A 17,841-nucleotide genomic window follows, 5' to 3' on the forward strand; every position below is an offset into this window, starting at 1 on the left:
CTCTGGATACAGATGGCATCTTTCTCCATACGTCCTTTATAATTAATTTGGATATTTATAAAAGTCAAAATAGCTTATTCACTCAAAGTTATTCTTAAAACAATATTGCTCACTGTATACCATGTTCTTTTTGTTCTGCTCCTTTTGATCTTCATTGTTTCATGCAAATCTTTCTATGTTTTTTCTAAGATAATACTGCTTATCATTTCTTGTATCACAGTAGTATTCCATCACAATCACATACAACAACTTGTTCAGCCTTTCCCCAATTAATGGGAATCGCTGCAATTTCCAGTTCTTTGCCATCAGAGAGATAACTGCTATAAATATTTTAGAACATATAGGGTTTTTTTTTCCTTTTTCCCTAACCATCTTTGGAAATAGACCTAGTAGTGGTATTGCTGGGCCAAATGGTATAGGCAGTTTAATAACTCTTTGAGGATAATTCCAGATTGTTCTCTAAAATGATTGGATAAGTTCACAATTCCAACAACAATGAATTAGTGTTCCAATTTTTCCACATCCCCTCCAACATTTGTCAATTTCCTCTTCAATCATTTTAACCAATCTGGTAGGTGTAAAATGATATCTCAAGGTTGTTTTAATTTGTATTTCTATAATCAAAAATGATGTAGAGCATCTTTTCATCTGATTATAGATTGTTTTGATTCTTCATTGGAAAACTGCCTGTTCATATCCTTTGACCATTTATCCATTGGGGAATGACTTGTATTCTTATAGATTTGACAAAGTTCTTCACGTATTTGTGATAAGAAACCTTATTTGAGAAACTGTCTATAAAAATGGTCCCCCCCAATTTTCTGTTTTCTTACTGATCTTGGTTACATTTGTTTTATTTGGACAAAACTTTTTAATTTAATGTAATCAAAATTATCCATTTTATACCAACTTTGCTCTCTATCTCTTCTTTATCCATAAATTGTATCTATAGATCTGATAAATAACATGTTCCATGTTCTTCTAATTTTCCTGTAATCTCTCTCTCTCTCTCTCTCAGTCATGTACTTATTTTTACCTTATTTTACTAAATGGTGTAATCTATTGATCTGTATCCAGTTTCTGCCATACTACTTTCTAGTTTTCCCAACAAATTTTTTACCAAATAATGAATTTTTATCCCCAAATCTTGTCTTTACACTTGTCAAACACAAGGTTATTATTTTTATTTGCTGATGTAAATGGTATGTCTACTCTATTCCATTAATCTACCTTTCTATTTCTTAGCTAGCACCACACATTTTTGATAATTACTGCCTTATAATATAGCTTAAGATCTGGTGGTGGTAAACCTCCTTCCTTTACATCTTTTTCATTATTTCCTTTAATATTATTTTAAAAAAATGTTTAGTATTTTATTTTCCCCAATTACATGTAAAAAAACATTTTTAACATTTTTTCAACTTTGAGTTCCAAATTCTCTCCTTACTCCCTCCCAACCCCCATCATTGAGAAGGCCAGTAATTTGATATGTTATCCATATGTACTCATATAAAACATGATTCCATAATAGTCATATTGTGAAAGAAAACATTGGCCAAGGAAAAAAAAACTCAAAAAAATTAAGTAAAAAAAGAAGTATGCTTCAATCTGTATTCAGATACCATCAGTTCTTTCTCTTTCAGCATTTTTCAACATAAGTCCTTCAGAGTTTTCTTGAATCATTGCATTACTGAGAATCGGTAAGTCATTCACAGCTGATCGTCTTACAATATTGCTGTTGCTTTTTACACAGCACATTTCACTTTGTATCTGCTCATGTAAATCTTTCCAGGTTTTTGTGAGAGCATCTTGCTTACCATTTCTTATAGCACAACAGTATTCCATCACATTCACATAGCATAATTTGTTTAGCTCCACAATTGATAGGCATCCTTCCAATTTCAACTCCCTTCCACCAGAAAATTGCTGCTATAATTATTTTGGTACATATAGATCCCTTTTCTCCTTCTGAAAAATCTCTTTTTGGATACAGACCTAATAGTGTCACTGCCAGGTCAAAGGGTATACACAGTTTTATAGCCCTTTGGGCATAGTTCCAAATTGCTGTAATGAATGATTGAATCAGTTCACAACACTATCAACAATGATTGAGCCAAGATGGTGGAGTAAAAAGGTAGTCATTCTCACTCTCCCCTATCAACCTCTGAAAGTCCAGAAAATATCACCCTAGGAAAAACCCTGGAAGAGCTGAACCAGAAGAAAGAGGGGGAGCAGCAGTGCAGTAGCCCAGGTAGCTTGAGGGATTAACGGGAAAGGCTCCTCTTGCCCTGGGGGAAGGGGAGCAGTACTGAATGAGAGGCACCCAGTCAGCCAGCAGAAAGCCCCGCTTTAGCACACCAGGAGGAGATCCTGGTATCTTGGCATTCTACACCAAATGAGTCTCCCAGTGCCTCAGCAAAAATAAGGGAAGCAGCACTACAAAGGGCCCCAGGCAGATAAACACCCTGAAAAATTCATCTGAAAGGAGCTGAAGAAAGCTAAAGAAAAGGAAAAGCAGGCAACCTAGAGTTGCCCCTTAGAGTTTCAGCCTTGCTGATTCTAGCCCAACACCAGGTAAACTGCCAGAACCCTACAGCCTCCAATTGCCAACATTGGAGGCCCCAGCACACAAAGCCAATGACCAAGATCTAGGCTCCCAACACAAGAAGCTTGGGTCAGTGCCCTCTGCTCCCCAGCAGGAGAGCTCAATCTCTTTAAAGGCCAGGGAATAAAGAAACACCAGGAGTAAAAAGAAACATACCATAGATTCATATTATGAGAAGAGTGAAGATCAAGGCAGAAATTCTGAAGAGGACAGCAACCCACATCTGCAACCTCAAAAGGGAATATGAACTGGTCTGAAGCTAGAAAATTGATCCAGGAGAGACAATTTAAAAATTATTGGTCTACCTGAAAATCACGATGAAAAAAAGAGCCTGGACAGTATCTTTCAGGAAATCATAAAAGAAAACTGCCCTGAAGACCCAGAACCAGAAGGTAAAACAGCCATAGAAAGAATCCACCGATCACCTCCTGAAAGAGATCCCAAATTGAAAATGCCAAGGGATATAGTAGCCAAATTCCAAAATTACCAGGTCAAAAAGAAAATACTGCAAGCAGCCAGAAAGAAACAATTTAAATACCATGGAACCACAATCAGGATTACACAGGACCTTGTTGCTTCTACATTAAAAGACTGAAGGATGTGGAGCATGATATTCCATATGGCAAAGGAGCTTGGATTACAACCAAGGATCAACTACCAGCAAAAATGAGCATGATCTTTCAGTGGAGGAGTTGGCTATTCAATGAAATAGGGGACTTTCAAATCTTCCTGATAAAAAGACCTCAGCTCAAGAGAAAATTTGTTCTTCAAGTAGAAGACTCAAGAAAGACATAAAAAGGTAAATGGGACAGAAAGATACAATATGCTGTTAATAAGGGCAAACTGTTCACATCCCTACAAGGGAAGATGACACTTGCAGCTCTTGAGAATTGTATTGTTATTACACTATGTTAAAGGAGTATACATAAAGGGGGTGGATATAAGTTGACTTTGATGTAATAATAAAAAAAAATTAATCAAGTGGGTTAAATGGATCCAAGTAAGTGGATTAGTCTGATCTAAGAAAATGTACTGAGAAAGGAGAGGCAGACAAGGGCAAATTACATTACAGGAAAAGACAGAAAAAACTATTACAGCAGAGGGAAAGAAAGGAGGGGGATGAGCATTGTTTGAACCTTACTCTCATCAGATTTGGCTCAAGAAGGGAATAACGTAATCAGTTAGGTCTTGCCCTATAGGCAATAAGAGGGAAAAGGGGATAGAAGGGAGGGAAGAAGCAGTAAGGGTAAAGAGGAAGAAAAGAGAAAGGGCTAATAGAAGGGAGGAGGGACTGAGAGAGGCAGTGGTCAAAAGCAAAACACTAGTGAGGAGGGAAAAGAAGAAAGGAGAAAGAAAAGCATAAATGGGGTGGGGGAAGGGATGGAGAAAAAGGCACAGATAGTAATCATAACTGTGAATGTGAATGGGATGAACTCTCCCATAAAATGGATAAATCTAATCACAAAATAAACAAGAAAGAAGTTAAGGAGGTGAATAGAACATTAGAAAAGTTAGGTATGATAGACTTCTGGAGAAAACTGAATGGGAATAGAAAGGAATATAATTTTTTCTCGGTGGCACATGGCACATACACAAAAATTGACCATGTACTAGGGCATTAAAAACATCACAAACCAATGAAGAAAGGCAGAAATATTAAATGCATCCTTTTCAGATCATGATACAATAAAAATTATATGTAATAAAGGGCCATGGAAAGATAGACTAAAAAATAATTGGAAACTAAATAATCTAATCCCAAAAAATGATTGGGTCAAACAACAAATCATAGAAACAATCAATAATTTCATTCAAGAGAATGACAATAATGAGACAACATACCAAAACTTATGGGATGCAGCGAAAGCAGTTCTTAGGGGAAGTTTTATATCTCTAAATGCTTACATATATAAAATAGAAAAAGAGGAGATCAATGAATTGGGCATACAACTAAAAAAACTAGAAAAAGAACAAACTAAAAATCCTCAATTAAACACCAAATTAGAAATATTGAAAACCAAAGGAAAAATTAATAAAATTGAAATTAAAAAAAAAAACTATTGAACTAATAAATGAAACTAAGAGCTGGTTTTATGAAAAAACCAATAAAATAGATAAACCTTTGGTTAATTTAATTTAAAAAAGAAAGAAGAAAATCAAATTACTAGTATCAAGAATGAAAAAAGTGAATCTACCACCAAGGAAGAGGAAATTAAAACAATATTTAGGAACTATTTTGCCCAACTGAATACCAACAAATCTGACAATCTTAGTGAAATGGATATATATTTACAAAAATATAAATTGCCCAGATTAACAGAAGAGGAAGTAAAATACTTAAATAACCCCATCTCAGAAAAATAAATTGAATAAGCCATTGATGAACTCCCTAGGAAAAAATCTCCAGGGGCAGATGGATTTACAAGCAAATTTTATTAAACATTTAAGGAACAATTAATTCCAATACTATATAGACTATTTGGGAAAATAGGTAAAGAAGGAATCTTATGAAATTCTTTTTATGATACAAATATGGTGCTGATACCTAAATCAGGAAGAGTCAAAGCAGAGAAAGAAAAATTATAGACCAATTTCTCTAATGAATATAGATGCAAAAATTTTAAACAAAATGTTAGCAAATAGATTATAGCAACTTATCACAAGAATAATACACTATGACCAGGTAGGATTTATACCAGGAATGCAGGGCTGATTCAATATTAGGAAAACTATCAGCATAATTGATCATATCAACACTAAAACTAACAGAAACCACATGATCATCTCAATAGATGCAGAAAAAGCCTTTGACAAAATTCAACACTTATTCCTATTAAAAACACTAGAGAGCATAGGTATAAATGAAGTCTTCCTTAAAATAATAAATAGCATCTACCTAAAACCTTCAGCAAGCATTATATGTAATGGGGACAAGCTAGAAGCATTTCCAATAAGATAGGGTGTGAAACAAGGGTGTCCATTATCTCTACTGTTGTTCAATATCACACTGCTAAAGTTAGCTTTAGCAATAAGAGAAGAAAAAGAAATTGACGGTATTAGAATAGGCAAAAAAGAAACAAAGCTATCACTCTTTGCACATCACATGATGATATACTTAGGGAATCCTAGAGAATCAAGTAAAAACTACTTGAAATAATAAACAACTTTAGCAATGTTGCAGGCTATAAAATAAACCCACATAAATCATTGACATTTCTATATACTACCAACAAAGTCCAACAGTAAGAGATAGAAAGAGAAATTCCATTTAAACTTACTATAGATATTATAAAATATTTAGGAGTTTACCTCCTGAAACAAACCCAGGAACTCTATGAACACAATTACAAAACACTTTTCACACAAATAAAGTCAGGTCTAAATAATTGGAAAAACATCAAATGTTCATGGGTAGAACAAGCCAATATAATAAAAATGACAATTCTACCTAAGCTAATTTACTTATTCAGTGCCATACCAATAAAACTATTAAAAAATTATTTTATAGAGTTAGAAAAGATAATAACAAGATTCATTTGGAAGAACAAAAGGTCTAGAATATTTGCTATCTCTTTTTGCAGAGTTGTTTTTTGTGACATAGGGATGCTGATGATTCATGTGAATTTGCTTTATATTCTGCTATTTTGCTAAAATTCTTAGTTGTCTCAATTAACTTTTTCTTTGAATCTTAAGGATTTTCCATGTCTATCATAATGTTAAGTCTTAATCATTGTTAGAAGGCATAATTAAAAAAAAGAACTATGGAAGGATTTGGCTACATAGTTAACCAAGAAAATGTATCAGCTTGAGGATACCAAAACCTTATGTTTTTGTACCAGAAAAATATATATTAAATCTAAAGGTAAAATATATTTCACTGTGCCATTTTTGGATTGGAATTTTGCAAAATTTTTTGAAAATCTATATGTATTTACTATTTTTATTTCTCTGAATTTACAAATAGCCACATTAATCTTCCTAAACTGCTACAGAAAAGTGGTAAATCTCTTTAAAAACAGCTTCTGAAGTAGAATTTTGAAATGTTTCTTCATTTTTCAGGCCTAAGTTTTAACTTTAAGAAAAGAAAATCAGTATTGTAAAGGTATGTATTGTACACACATACACACACGTATACACATATACATGTGTGTACACACACACATAAATTCAAATAAGGAAAACAGAGGTAGGTTACCATCCAGTTACCCCCTGTATCTTGTCTAACTTTTCTCTACCTCCTTACAATTAGAATCTTTTTCATTTGTTGCCACAGAAAGCCACCTAATTGTCAGGTCTTCAATAGCTTCTATTTTTCTACCCCAATTCTCCATTGATTCTACCCCATTGTATTTCAAAGGGTCTCAAAATTAATTTCAGGCTTAGACTTGAGAATGACTCAAGCCTCTGAGACTGGGTTCAGAGAAGTTCAGGGAATTTGCGTGTACTTAAATCATCAGGAATACTAGAAAGGGTAGTGTGACTACCTTATAGAGTAAAAATGATTTTTTAATGAGATACTCTGGAAACCTGATCACCATTTATAACATTGTCTTTATGGGAAACTATTTATAAATCAATACATATGCTAGCATTCTTCCTCAGACTGAAATCCACAATTTATTTTTCTCCTGTGTCTGTTGCAATTAGACCAGTTTTAAAGTTTTCTTAGTTGGATGCCATCCAAGGGAAAAGAAGCAAATTCATTTCTCTGCTTTTGAAGAGCTTTTTTTCGGTAGAAAGATACAAGCCATGTACATTTTTCAGGTATTTCCATTTCATTATTTATTCATCCTAAGTATATTCTATTTGTACATGGAATTAATTTAGAGATTTTGCTCATTTGTAGGAAAGAAAGCTTCAAGACAAAGAGCTGTGCATAAGAAAAAATTACTGTCATCTGCAAATCTGAAAATGACTATGAAGAGCCCAAGATACTATTCATTGTAACTTTTTGTACAGCAAAAAGCGAAATAGGAGATAGATAGAAATTAATGAAATGAACGGTTCTATGCATATAGCAGTTGTTGAATATTTTCATAAAGCAAAAATGCTTCAAGTGTTTAAATAAGCATCTAGTTAGTTATCAGGATATCTAGTTAACTAGCTTTATGATTCACTGGTACAAAGGACCAGAATTCAATAGGAAAAAATGTACTCATGTGACTATTAAAGTTGTATTACCTGGGCATTTGATACCTGATGCAGTTTTTATTCTAGCTAATCAGTGTTAATTGGCTGATTAATATTAAGGAGATAATGGTGGCTTACTGACATTGGGGAAACTAATTGGTAATTTATATTGGGAAGATGAAAATAGTTAATTGTTACTAGGATAAATAAAACAATAGGGATTCATAAACATTGGAGAAATATACTGCACAACCCCTCTGAGAGACCCTAGAAATCTATGGGGAACAGAATTCTTATTTTATGGATCCAAAGTAGTAGAGAGTTAGCTGGTACAGAGCCCCAGAGGCAACATGTGCTGCATAGAGGGTTTCGTCTGTGAGAAATATTGGGTCCTTTGCATTTATGGGGACCCACTGAAGAGATTCTCCACCCAAGATTCTTTTATTAGAATCCTTAGTCTTGGGGATCCATTAGAAAAAAATCTATTGTCTTCTGATTTTAGGTGAACAAGTATCCGAGATGGGAGTACTCCAGTGGCTGGTGACAACAGGAGATCAATGAAAGCTATTTGAGAACCCACCAACAACTGGTATCCTGGAGCCTGAGAGTGCAGCAGCTAAGTCCTGTGGAGCAACAACACCGAAGTCAAGAAAGCTATTGATCTAGCCAAGCATTCGGTGAATTGACCTATCATGTCACCAAAGATGTCAGATCCTGAAAGGGAGCAACTCTCCCATTCCCCATCCTTTACCTCAGAATGAACATGAAGGGGATTTGGGGAAGGGACAGCAGGGCTCTCAAGACGAGGTGTTCTGAGGTACTTTTTGGCTCCATGCTGTATTACATATGGACGTCGTTTTCCTTTGTACTTTAAGTTTTGGCTCGAAGAGTGTGCGTGTGTAAGGGGAGAGTAAAGCTCCAAATTTGGGGGTATGGATTGTTTGGTAACTACTCTTCTTACCACTCATCCTCAGTAAAACACTTTGTTAAAGGCAATTGATGTTGCTTTTCGTTGTTTGTTGATGTTGTTGTTCAAGCTAACTGATTGACTGAATTTCAGGTAAGCACACCAGATAGGCACTTATGAGTGATAGCATTAGAAGTCATAATTCCTAGAATCCTGACACTCAACTGACCAATGTAAGTGGGAGGGGAGAAAATGAGCCCAGAAGGGATGCTACAAAAATAAAATGCCAGAAATTATTAATAAAATTTTTAGAGTCCGTAATGCAAGTAGTAATTAATACAGGAAACCCATAATATAATAAGAATATCACTATAAGTAGTACTTTAATGTTTGTAAAGAGTTGTACATATATTATCTCATTTGAGTCTCACAATAACCCTGCGATGAAGTAGATGTTATTATTATCCTCATTTTACAGATTGGGAAACTGAGGCTGAGAGAGATTATTTTCCCTCCAAGATCACACAGTTAGAATGTGTCTGAAGAAGGAAATAAAGTCAGTTCTTCGTGACTCCAAGTTCAAAACTCTATGCATTATGCCCCCTAGCTGTGGGCATTTGGAGGTCTAATTATGACATCTTGAGTAATGAGTAGGTTTAAATAGGAAAACAAATAGAAAAAAATAGCTAGGTGAAAGAGAGTTTTAACAATGACATCACACACCAAAATTTTTGTAATACAACTAGAACAGTCCTCAGAGGGTAAAATATATCTCTGAAAAATAGATTATCAAAAAAAGGAAAAAAAAGAATTTAAGAATAAATATTTAAAACTAAATTTACAAACCTAATATAAGCACAGAAAAAGACATTTTGAAAATTAGATGAGAAATGGACAAAGTATAAAATTAAAAAATAACTATAGGAATGATAAGACAAACTACAAGGTGCTACTTCGAAAGATGAATAAAATCAATAAATCTTTACTAAATTGATTTTTAAAATGAGAAAATCAGATTTTCAGAAATTAATGATACACTGAAGAAACAGACTTATCAGAGAAGTAGACGACTTATTGGAACCTACTATACTATAAATAATTATATGCTAGTTGGACCAAAAATTTGAAAGGAATATATATTTGTTGCACTCCTGTTTGAAGGTAAAGGTGACTTCTTCATTTACACAATTAAGTAAAGGGGAAGAGCCAAACAGGGGTGTGCAGGTAAATGATTAACAACTGGCTCCCCCCCCGAAAAAAAAAGTATGGAATGATACACTTTAGGTTTAATCTTTATTATAAACATTTTCTCCATCACTTTCTTTACTCTAGAGAATAAAAAAAAATTATAAGTCAGGCCTTGACTTACATATCAAGCTTGCCAATTTCCAAGGTATAAATGCTTTCGCTGAAAGTTTAACAATCAGCTCTCTTAAGCTCTAAGGAACTGGCTCCAGTGCAACTCTGCCAGTCATCTCCTTCCTAACCCTCTTCTTTAGACGACACAACTCTTAGAAATGTCCTGAGTCTTTTACTTTCCCCTTCATTCTTTTGCGTTTTAAGTATAGTGAATAAAGTCTGATGAGTCATAGAGACCAGAAGGTTCAGGAGTGCAGCCAGCCTAGGAGCAAAGCCTTGAGAAGCCGGGGGAGTCCAGCAAAAGCAAGCTTTGGACTTGAACTTCATGGGACTAATGTTATTTAGGAAGTGAACTAAGTTGTATACCTAATCTTTCCTTCCTCCTCCCAAATTATTCCCTTAAGGTACTGAAAGTAATGCTTATGCCATTATTCTTGCTTTATATTTGAAGCAGATATTCATTTGTAAAAGCTAACCAGTATAAAGTGGTTAAATGGAACCATTAGGTTAGTTCCTAGGCCCCTAGAAATGCGAGGTTAGGCAACATAAATGGTAGACTCTTGAGCTGCTGATAACAAAGGAAAGAGACCAGGTTGGAGAGGGTTGGGGAGGAATTCAACAAGCCTGACCCTAAGAGACAGGACCAACAGTCAGGGATATTACAGCCTTTGGACACATAATCAGTTTCTTAACTTGGACCCAGAAAGCAGAACAAGAAGCAATCAGTGCAGGTTTCTGGGGCAGATTAAAAACTGACACTTAGAGCCATCCAAAAGTAGAGCAGGATGCCTCAGATATAGGAAGTTCCTTATCACTAGACGTCTTTATAAGACTGTAGCTTCTTAACGTCTCCCAGCCTTCTGACTTAGCTATGAAATCATGGCCCATCCAGGTCTAAGCTACTAGACGGAGGCCTATATATATGTGGTTTAGGGGGTAGTCTTAGAGGAGTGTGTGTGTGTGTGTGTGTGTGTGTGTGTGTGTGTGTGTGTGTGTAGACTATATATCGATATGAATATTAAGCACATTTTGACTCCCCCCCACATAGTGCAAGATGACTTCTATGAATCAAGTGGGGGTCTTTGCTCCACTGACTGAGGATTTTACCCAGAATTCCCAAGTTCTGAAACTTGCCTCCAATCTTGAGGTTGAACAAACTGGCGGAAAGGAGGAAGACTGATGGAGTTCGAGAATATCGGGCAATATTCCCCCCGCCAGGGGGTCAGTTCCCTCCACTAAGACTCTCAAGATGCTGCACTAGGGCATGGAAGTAAAGGTAGGTTATATTCACTTTTACTGATTGTAGTTTTATTTAGAATTTTTTTTTTTGCTTTTTTGGTGAGGTGATATGGGTTAAATGACTTGCCCAGGGTCACACAGTTAGTAAGTGTCAAGTGTCTGAGGTTGGATTTGAACTTGGGTCCTCTTGACTCCAAGGCCAGAGCTCTATTCACTGTACCACCTAGCTGCCCCTAGAAATATTTTTAAAAGGAAAAAAAAAGCTCCAGGTATTACCTCTGTTGTGAATGTCATCTTTACTAGTACCTGGTTAATGGAGATGAGCTTTGCCTACTATTTTGGGAATGTGTAATTTATTACCACATCAGTACAAATTTAAACACATGTTTGTTTAGATGTGCTAGCATCAATATCACAGCAGGTGTAAAAACATAATTGTTTGACAGAAGAATGATTCTTCAAAAGCTTACTCAGGCATGGCCAAGGAATGACATTATTGAAGATGAGAAAGGGGACCAGAGGATATTCTGACTTTCCTTTGAGAGAGGATGTTCACAGAACAGTTTTATCATGAGGAAATTCTGTGGAATCAATTTAAATTTCTATGAAATTGAGCACAAAGGCCAGTTATTGCTGTTATATTGAGACACTAATGAAGACCCAATTAGCATCAACATGGAAGAAAAAGGCTCTCTCATTTACTAACTTTGTAATTTGTTTATGCTGTGGGAGAAGAATGTGGCTTTTCTGAATCAAAATAAAAACATATTCATACTGAACTGTCAGATGTTTTGAAAAGTACCCTGAAGGGCCACAGGATAAAATGCACAAAACAACCCAAGTTCATTTCAGCAAGAGTTCTTACTATTTACAGAGGAGAATTTTCTGCTTTGAAACAAAGGAGAGTAAAGAATTAGCTTCACTGAGCTAAGTACTTATTTTCTGTTAATTTTTAACATATTCCAAATGTAGCATCATGTCAAAAGTACTCTCCATTTCATAATCCTATAGCATTTCAATGAGAAACTAGCAGATTGTATTGGGGGGGGGTGACAGAAAGATACTGCGGCACTCTGAGAATGAAGTGTATGTAATAAATAGATATCTAAGAGAAAAATTTTGAGAAATGAAAACTTATTTAGAAAGACTATTAAAGGGGAAAATCTTCCTTGGGGGGGCTAATAAAAATCAGTAGAATTGATATAAAAAAAGAGAATACTTTGCACACAAGTATAAAAACAAATATCAGGAATAGGATTGTTAGGGAAAGTATATGTTTATATAGGTATGTATATATATATGTATGTGTGTACATATGTGTGTATGTATGTATATATTTATGTCTACATATAAATATATCCACACTTAATTGTAGCCCTTTGAGGTGGAAGGGGGAGAAACAGGAAAAATGAACAGAGTAAAAAGTGCTCAGCAGAGAACAAAAGAAAACCTGAAATGAAGCAAAGAAAAGATGGACAGCTCTCAATACAACACATAGCATTTATTACATAGGCTTTCTTGAAATGGAAATTTATTGCTATGTATTTTGAATCCTTTCTCACATTCTGCTGTGCACATGACATTTTTTTCTTATTTTGTATTTAAGTTTTAATATTTAACTTTATAATATGTTTCCTTTTCTTTTCTTACTGTGTATTAAGTCTAAAATTAAAAATATACATTTAGAAAGAGAAAAGGAGTTTCTTATAGATAACAAATAAACAAAACTTATAATATTGGAGCCCAGCTTACCAGAACAGTCACCACACGGAGAACCACTCCACGCATGTTATTCTCCAGTTTTTTATCTGTCAATGAACCATTCAGACCTGTGACAGGATTCCAGCAGCCAAGCTAGAAGAGAAAATAACATTAGTCACCTTTCTGCCTGCCAAACAATGGCAGTCACCTGGATATGAACCTTTCTGAAGACTGGGCAGAATAGGATGTCTCTTAGAAATATTGGGATAGAAAGGTTGAAATATAGGTTTTCTTTCTTTAATTGCAAATGAAGCAATCACACATGCCATTGTCTTACTTTAAATACCATTATATCGTACAGTCAAGGACAGTAGTCAATATAAGATGCTTTAGAAAAGTTGATGAGGCTGTAACCCTAATGAGAAATCTTTACAAATAACACTCATAGAATTTGGGCTCAGTGATAAAATTAATTAGAAAAATAATAGCTCACATAATTTTAACACAGTGTCAGTTCTAGCACACTTTTTTCTTGAAAAAATTAGATTTTAAAAGTTATATTGGCTTTAATCAGATTTATATTTCTTTAAAAATAGTAAAAGTAGGACTGTAGTTATTTCTAGGGTGATTAAAAGAGCTACTTGCAGGTGACAAACAAAAAGAACATGTGACTTGGATGTTGGAGGATTTGCAATATACAGCACACATGAAACCTAATTTACCTATTTTCTCTGTTTCAGGACTTTTCAATTTTCTTGGGGTTACTTTGGCTTGAGCTTTACCTTTAAGGCCTTTCGATGATTCACTGCTTTTTAATCTCCAAAATATTCTTTCCTTACACCCCTGTGTACCTAGCTCTGGTAATATCCAAATCTGGGCACTCCTAGTTTCAGGATTAATGCCTATAAATCTAGATGGAATGAAAATTGATGGCTCTCAGTTCAGAGACAAGGAATGAGAATAAGAATAAGGTGATGTGACTAGAATCAGTGGACAGCCGCTCAGACAGCCAAGCAGCAAAGGGAATATTTTCATGCAAGTCTTGGGAAGAATGCAATGCTTCTCTTCACTGCTGGCTCTTTGGATCTTCAGCTGCAGAAACCTATTTCAAATTCACTCAATAGGAATTTTAAAGACCTTTAGCCATTTCAAGGATAAGTTTAATTCAATGGTTGTGAGGTCATTTGATTATTTATGTTGTTGTGCCCTGACTACTGTAATTTATTTCCTTTCTCTGTTTATAATTTTGCAAAAGTATAAAATGTCAGCAAACCCCCTCACCAGTTCCTTTTGATCACAGACATGGAGCTGGATATAGGAAATTGAGGCCCAGGGAGATGCAGTGAATTGCTCAAAGTTATGCAGGTGACTTTGAAACCTGGCTTCCGTCCTTCAGTCCATAAGCATTTATTAAGGGTCTATGGTGTTCCAGACACTGTGCTAAACACAGATTCTTTCAAGTACATCCCTTAACAAAATAATTTGCATATTTTCCCCCATTTTCTGCTCCCCAACACCCCCCAAAATATAGTCCTGACATAAGCAAATCCTGCATTTTCCATATTAAAATATTATGGAGATTCAACTGTAAAAGCGCATAAAACATATTCAGCTGTATGTCATTCTTAGTTACATAAGGAGTCTAATTAGAACTTAGATCCAATTAGCAAATCAAAATGTGTTGAAAGTCTAATTATATTTTTTAAAAAACTATTGTAGTACTCTAGCCAAATTTAAAACCTTATAAAAATTCTGAAGAGCTTTGTTTTCTTCAGAGGTCAACGAAAGTCCTTCAATTATGTTCATTAACGTACACCTTTAAAAAAAATAATTACTTTTCAAGAGGAACAGCTAATGTTGGTAAAATAGTGAACTGTGATTTTACTTATCCAATTTCCCAATTTGCTGTTGGATTTTTTCAATGATGTTAATTTCGTTCTAAATTTAATGAACACTTCACATAATGCCATCTCATTCATGATACATATGCTCAAACTTGGCAAAGTAAGTAAGACTGATTTTCCAATTGGAATGGTTTTATATGTTAGGGGAAATTTGAAAACCTGCCTAAGTAAATCACATTTTAATGGTGCCAACTTACATTTAGTATTTTGGTGTACAGATGAGCCAAAATATTTATTGCTAAAACTAGTGATGCAGCTTATTAAGAAATTTATTTTAATACTTAGTTTGGCCAATAATTTTATGAAATGCAATCGTGTTCTTTTTTGCTTTGTCTCAGCATGGGTGTGGGGACCTTCCTGGTGTCAAAGCTTTCTTCCCTGATGTGCAGCAATAACTTCTCTTAGTTTTAAGACAGTTGCCTAGGTCACAGAGAGAGGTTAGGTTCCACAGTAGCCGTGTCCAAAAATATTTCTCTCATTCTTGAGTCCTCTATCTGGATCAAGATTTCTTACTGATTTTCTTCCATTTGAACTCTAGTATCATGAATAGTTCAACACGACAGTTTTCCATCACATTTTATACCTTATCCATACATTCTTAAATTTGTAGGCACCCCCTCAATCACTCATTTATTGCCACCTCAAAAAGAGCTACACATATTTTTGTATATTCTCGGAGTTTGTTTTGCTTAGAACTTATCCTTATTGAATATGCCCTCCTTCTAAATCTCCCCCCCCCTTTTTTTCCTTTCTCTTCTACTTTCCTGTTGAATGAAATGAATTTTTGTAAGTAATTCTTGGTTCTTGGTAGTGTGTGTACGTGTGTACGTGTGTGTGTGTGTGTGTGTATTCTTTCTTTTGCTCAACACAGATGACAAGGTTCAAGTGTCAGTCACTCCCTTCCCCACCCCCTTCCTTTGTTTGCCTAGATTTTCTATTTGCACAGTCTTATTATATCAGATAATTTTTCCTAAGTTTTCTTTTCTTTCTCTTCCCCCCTCCCCTGCAATGTCTTTTTCTAACCCTCTGTTTCCATTCTTTTCTTAAGATCATCAAGACATAACAAAATCACTCTGAAATCTTTTGCCTTACTGGACTTCCTTTTTTGAGGTTTGCACCTTGTGCGGTTGCAGGATCTCAGGCCAGGAACCTGAAAGTTTTCAGTGCTTCCAAAGGGGTCCAATTTAGGACAAAGTCTTCCTGCTCTCCCTCGAGTCTGATCTCTACAAGTTCCTGCCTTGGCTCTGGGTTTGAGCAAGAGCAGGCTGCCTTTGGCCTTAGCCTCTGTTAGGTAGCTGCAAAGATTTTTTGATTCAAAGCGGCAGAAGTGTAGGCTCTCCTTTGTCTTGAAATTCCTCCTCTGGTTATTCCTCCGCAGACTGGGCTAGTTGCTAGAAAGGAGAACATGCACTGCATGAGAACTGTCTCAGCTAAAGTATAACAGGTAGGGCCTCCCTATCAGTAAGGCCACCCGTCCCCTTTCTGTGTGACTTCCCCATGAGGTCTCCTCACTTTGTCCTGGATATGTGACCCTGAACTTATTAACAGGGGACAAAGCTCATGGTTTGTACCTTTTCCCATCACAGATCCCTGGTGTGAGCCTGGTGGTGTCCTGCACCGGGTCTGGGACCTCTTTCTTGCCCTGATACTCAGCTTTGGGCACTGGAATACTCATGCATGATGGTGCTCCTGGCCCAGTCCTGTTCCCATTGTCCATAGACATCCCTGACTGTCTCTATGTGCCAAGCTGAACTGGACAAACAATGCACTGTGATTTTTCTAGACTTCTCCATCAGAATTTGGTGTGATACATTTTCTAGATCTTTTTGGAAGAGTTTTGCCAAGGGGACCTTATCTGTAATGCTTTCTTTTCTCTCTGCCATCTTGATTCTCTCAAAAAAAGACTTTGCTGATTTCCCTAGGTGCTAGTGCCTCCTCCCTCCTGACAAAAATTACCTTGTGTTTATTTTTTATAATTATCCATATATGTTGATATATTTATTTACCTCTTGTTTCCTTAAGTAGAAGGTAAGATCCTTGAGGACAAGAACTGTTTCATTTTTCCCCCTTTGTTTCCCTAGTGGCTCATTCAATGTCTGGCACATTGTAAACATTTAATTAATATTTGTTGATTGATTGGTTGAAAAAATGGCCAATGGTTAATAAAAACATTGATACTTCAATAATTCGATGGATCTGTTCTTATCAACATAGGCACTCTATGCAATCATGTAGAAGATCAATATCTCCTCATTCTGTGCTACTCTTTCCAGATCTTCCCATGAATGCTCTGCAGTGTTCCACACAATGTGTTTTAGATCTCTTGAACTTGTGGTAATAAAAGTGGATCAGAGCACACAATTTGTCCATTGGTTATTTCTCATTCTCTCCCTGTGTCACCATCCCATCTTTGTTTTTTTGTTTGTTTGTTTGTTTTCTGTTTGTCCCCTCTCTAATGATATTCTTTATACTACTTGTTCTGTGCAATTTCTCATCTGTAATGTGTGGCATCCTGCTTCCATTGAACATGAATCTCTCTCCTGCTGAGTGTCCCTCAGATTTAATCCTTTAGAGACCATGATATTCCATAGCATAGATGATCAGAAGAACAGTGATATCAAAATATAGGCCTTTGTTTCAGGGAGAAAAATGGGGCACATTAAAACAATTTCCTAAAGCCAACTCAGGTGTCTCTCCTTCTTATGCTCATCTCTGAATCCCTCTCCTTTTCCATTTGTAGTATCTATCAAGGATGAATCTCTGTGTTATCCATCTACCTTTCATAGACTGAACAGCAGCCATTCTCTTTCCACATGTTTTTTTTTTCCCTATGTGGAAAATGAGAGCAAATTAAAAAAAAAAGGTTGTAGGTCTTATTTAGCCTCAGTGTTTTATGGCTTTGTACAAACATCACATTGTCAGCTGCATGTAGGAACATCTGGATGACTTCACTATCTAAAATGAATCTCTTTTTGCCTTGAACTGGACATCTCCCA

The 17,841-nt window shown here is 35.6% G+C and overlaps 1 protein-coding gene across 1 annotated transcript in view; it reads right to left on the minus strand.

Annotated features, from left to right (window-relative positions):
- GRID2 (glutamate ionotropic receptor delta type subunit 2) overlaps window positions 1–17,841 on the minus strand; it is a 1,698,202-nt gene that overhangs the window by 387,912 nt on the left and 1,292,449 nt on the right. The window contains exon 9 of the mRNA XM_027837543.1: window positions 12,993–13,094. Coding sequence (XP_027693344.1) covers window positions 12,993–13,094 — 102 coding nt within the window. The remainder of the gene's footprint in view (window positions 1–12,992; window positions 13,095–17,841) is intronic.

The sequence above is a fragment of the Vombatus ursinus genome, unplaced genomic scaffold (genome assembly GCF_900497805.2).
Source record: "Vombatus ursinus unplaced genomic scaffold, bare-nosed wombat genome assembly UNPS02014821.1, whole genome shotgun sequence".
In the NCBI taxonomy this organism is placed as follows: Eukaryota; Metazoa; Chordata; class Mammalia; order Diprotodontia; family Vombatidae; genus Vombatus; species Vombatus ursinus.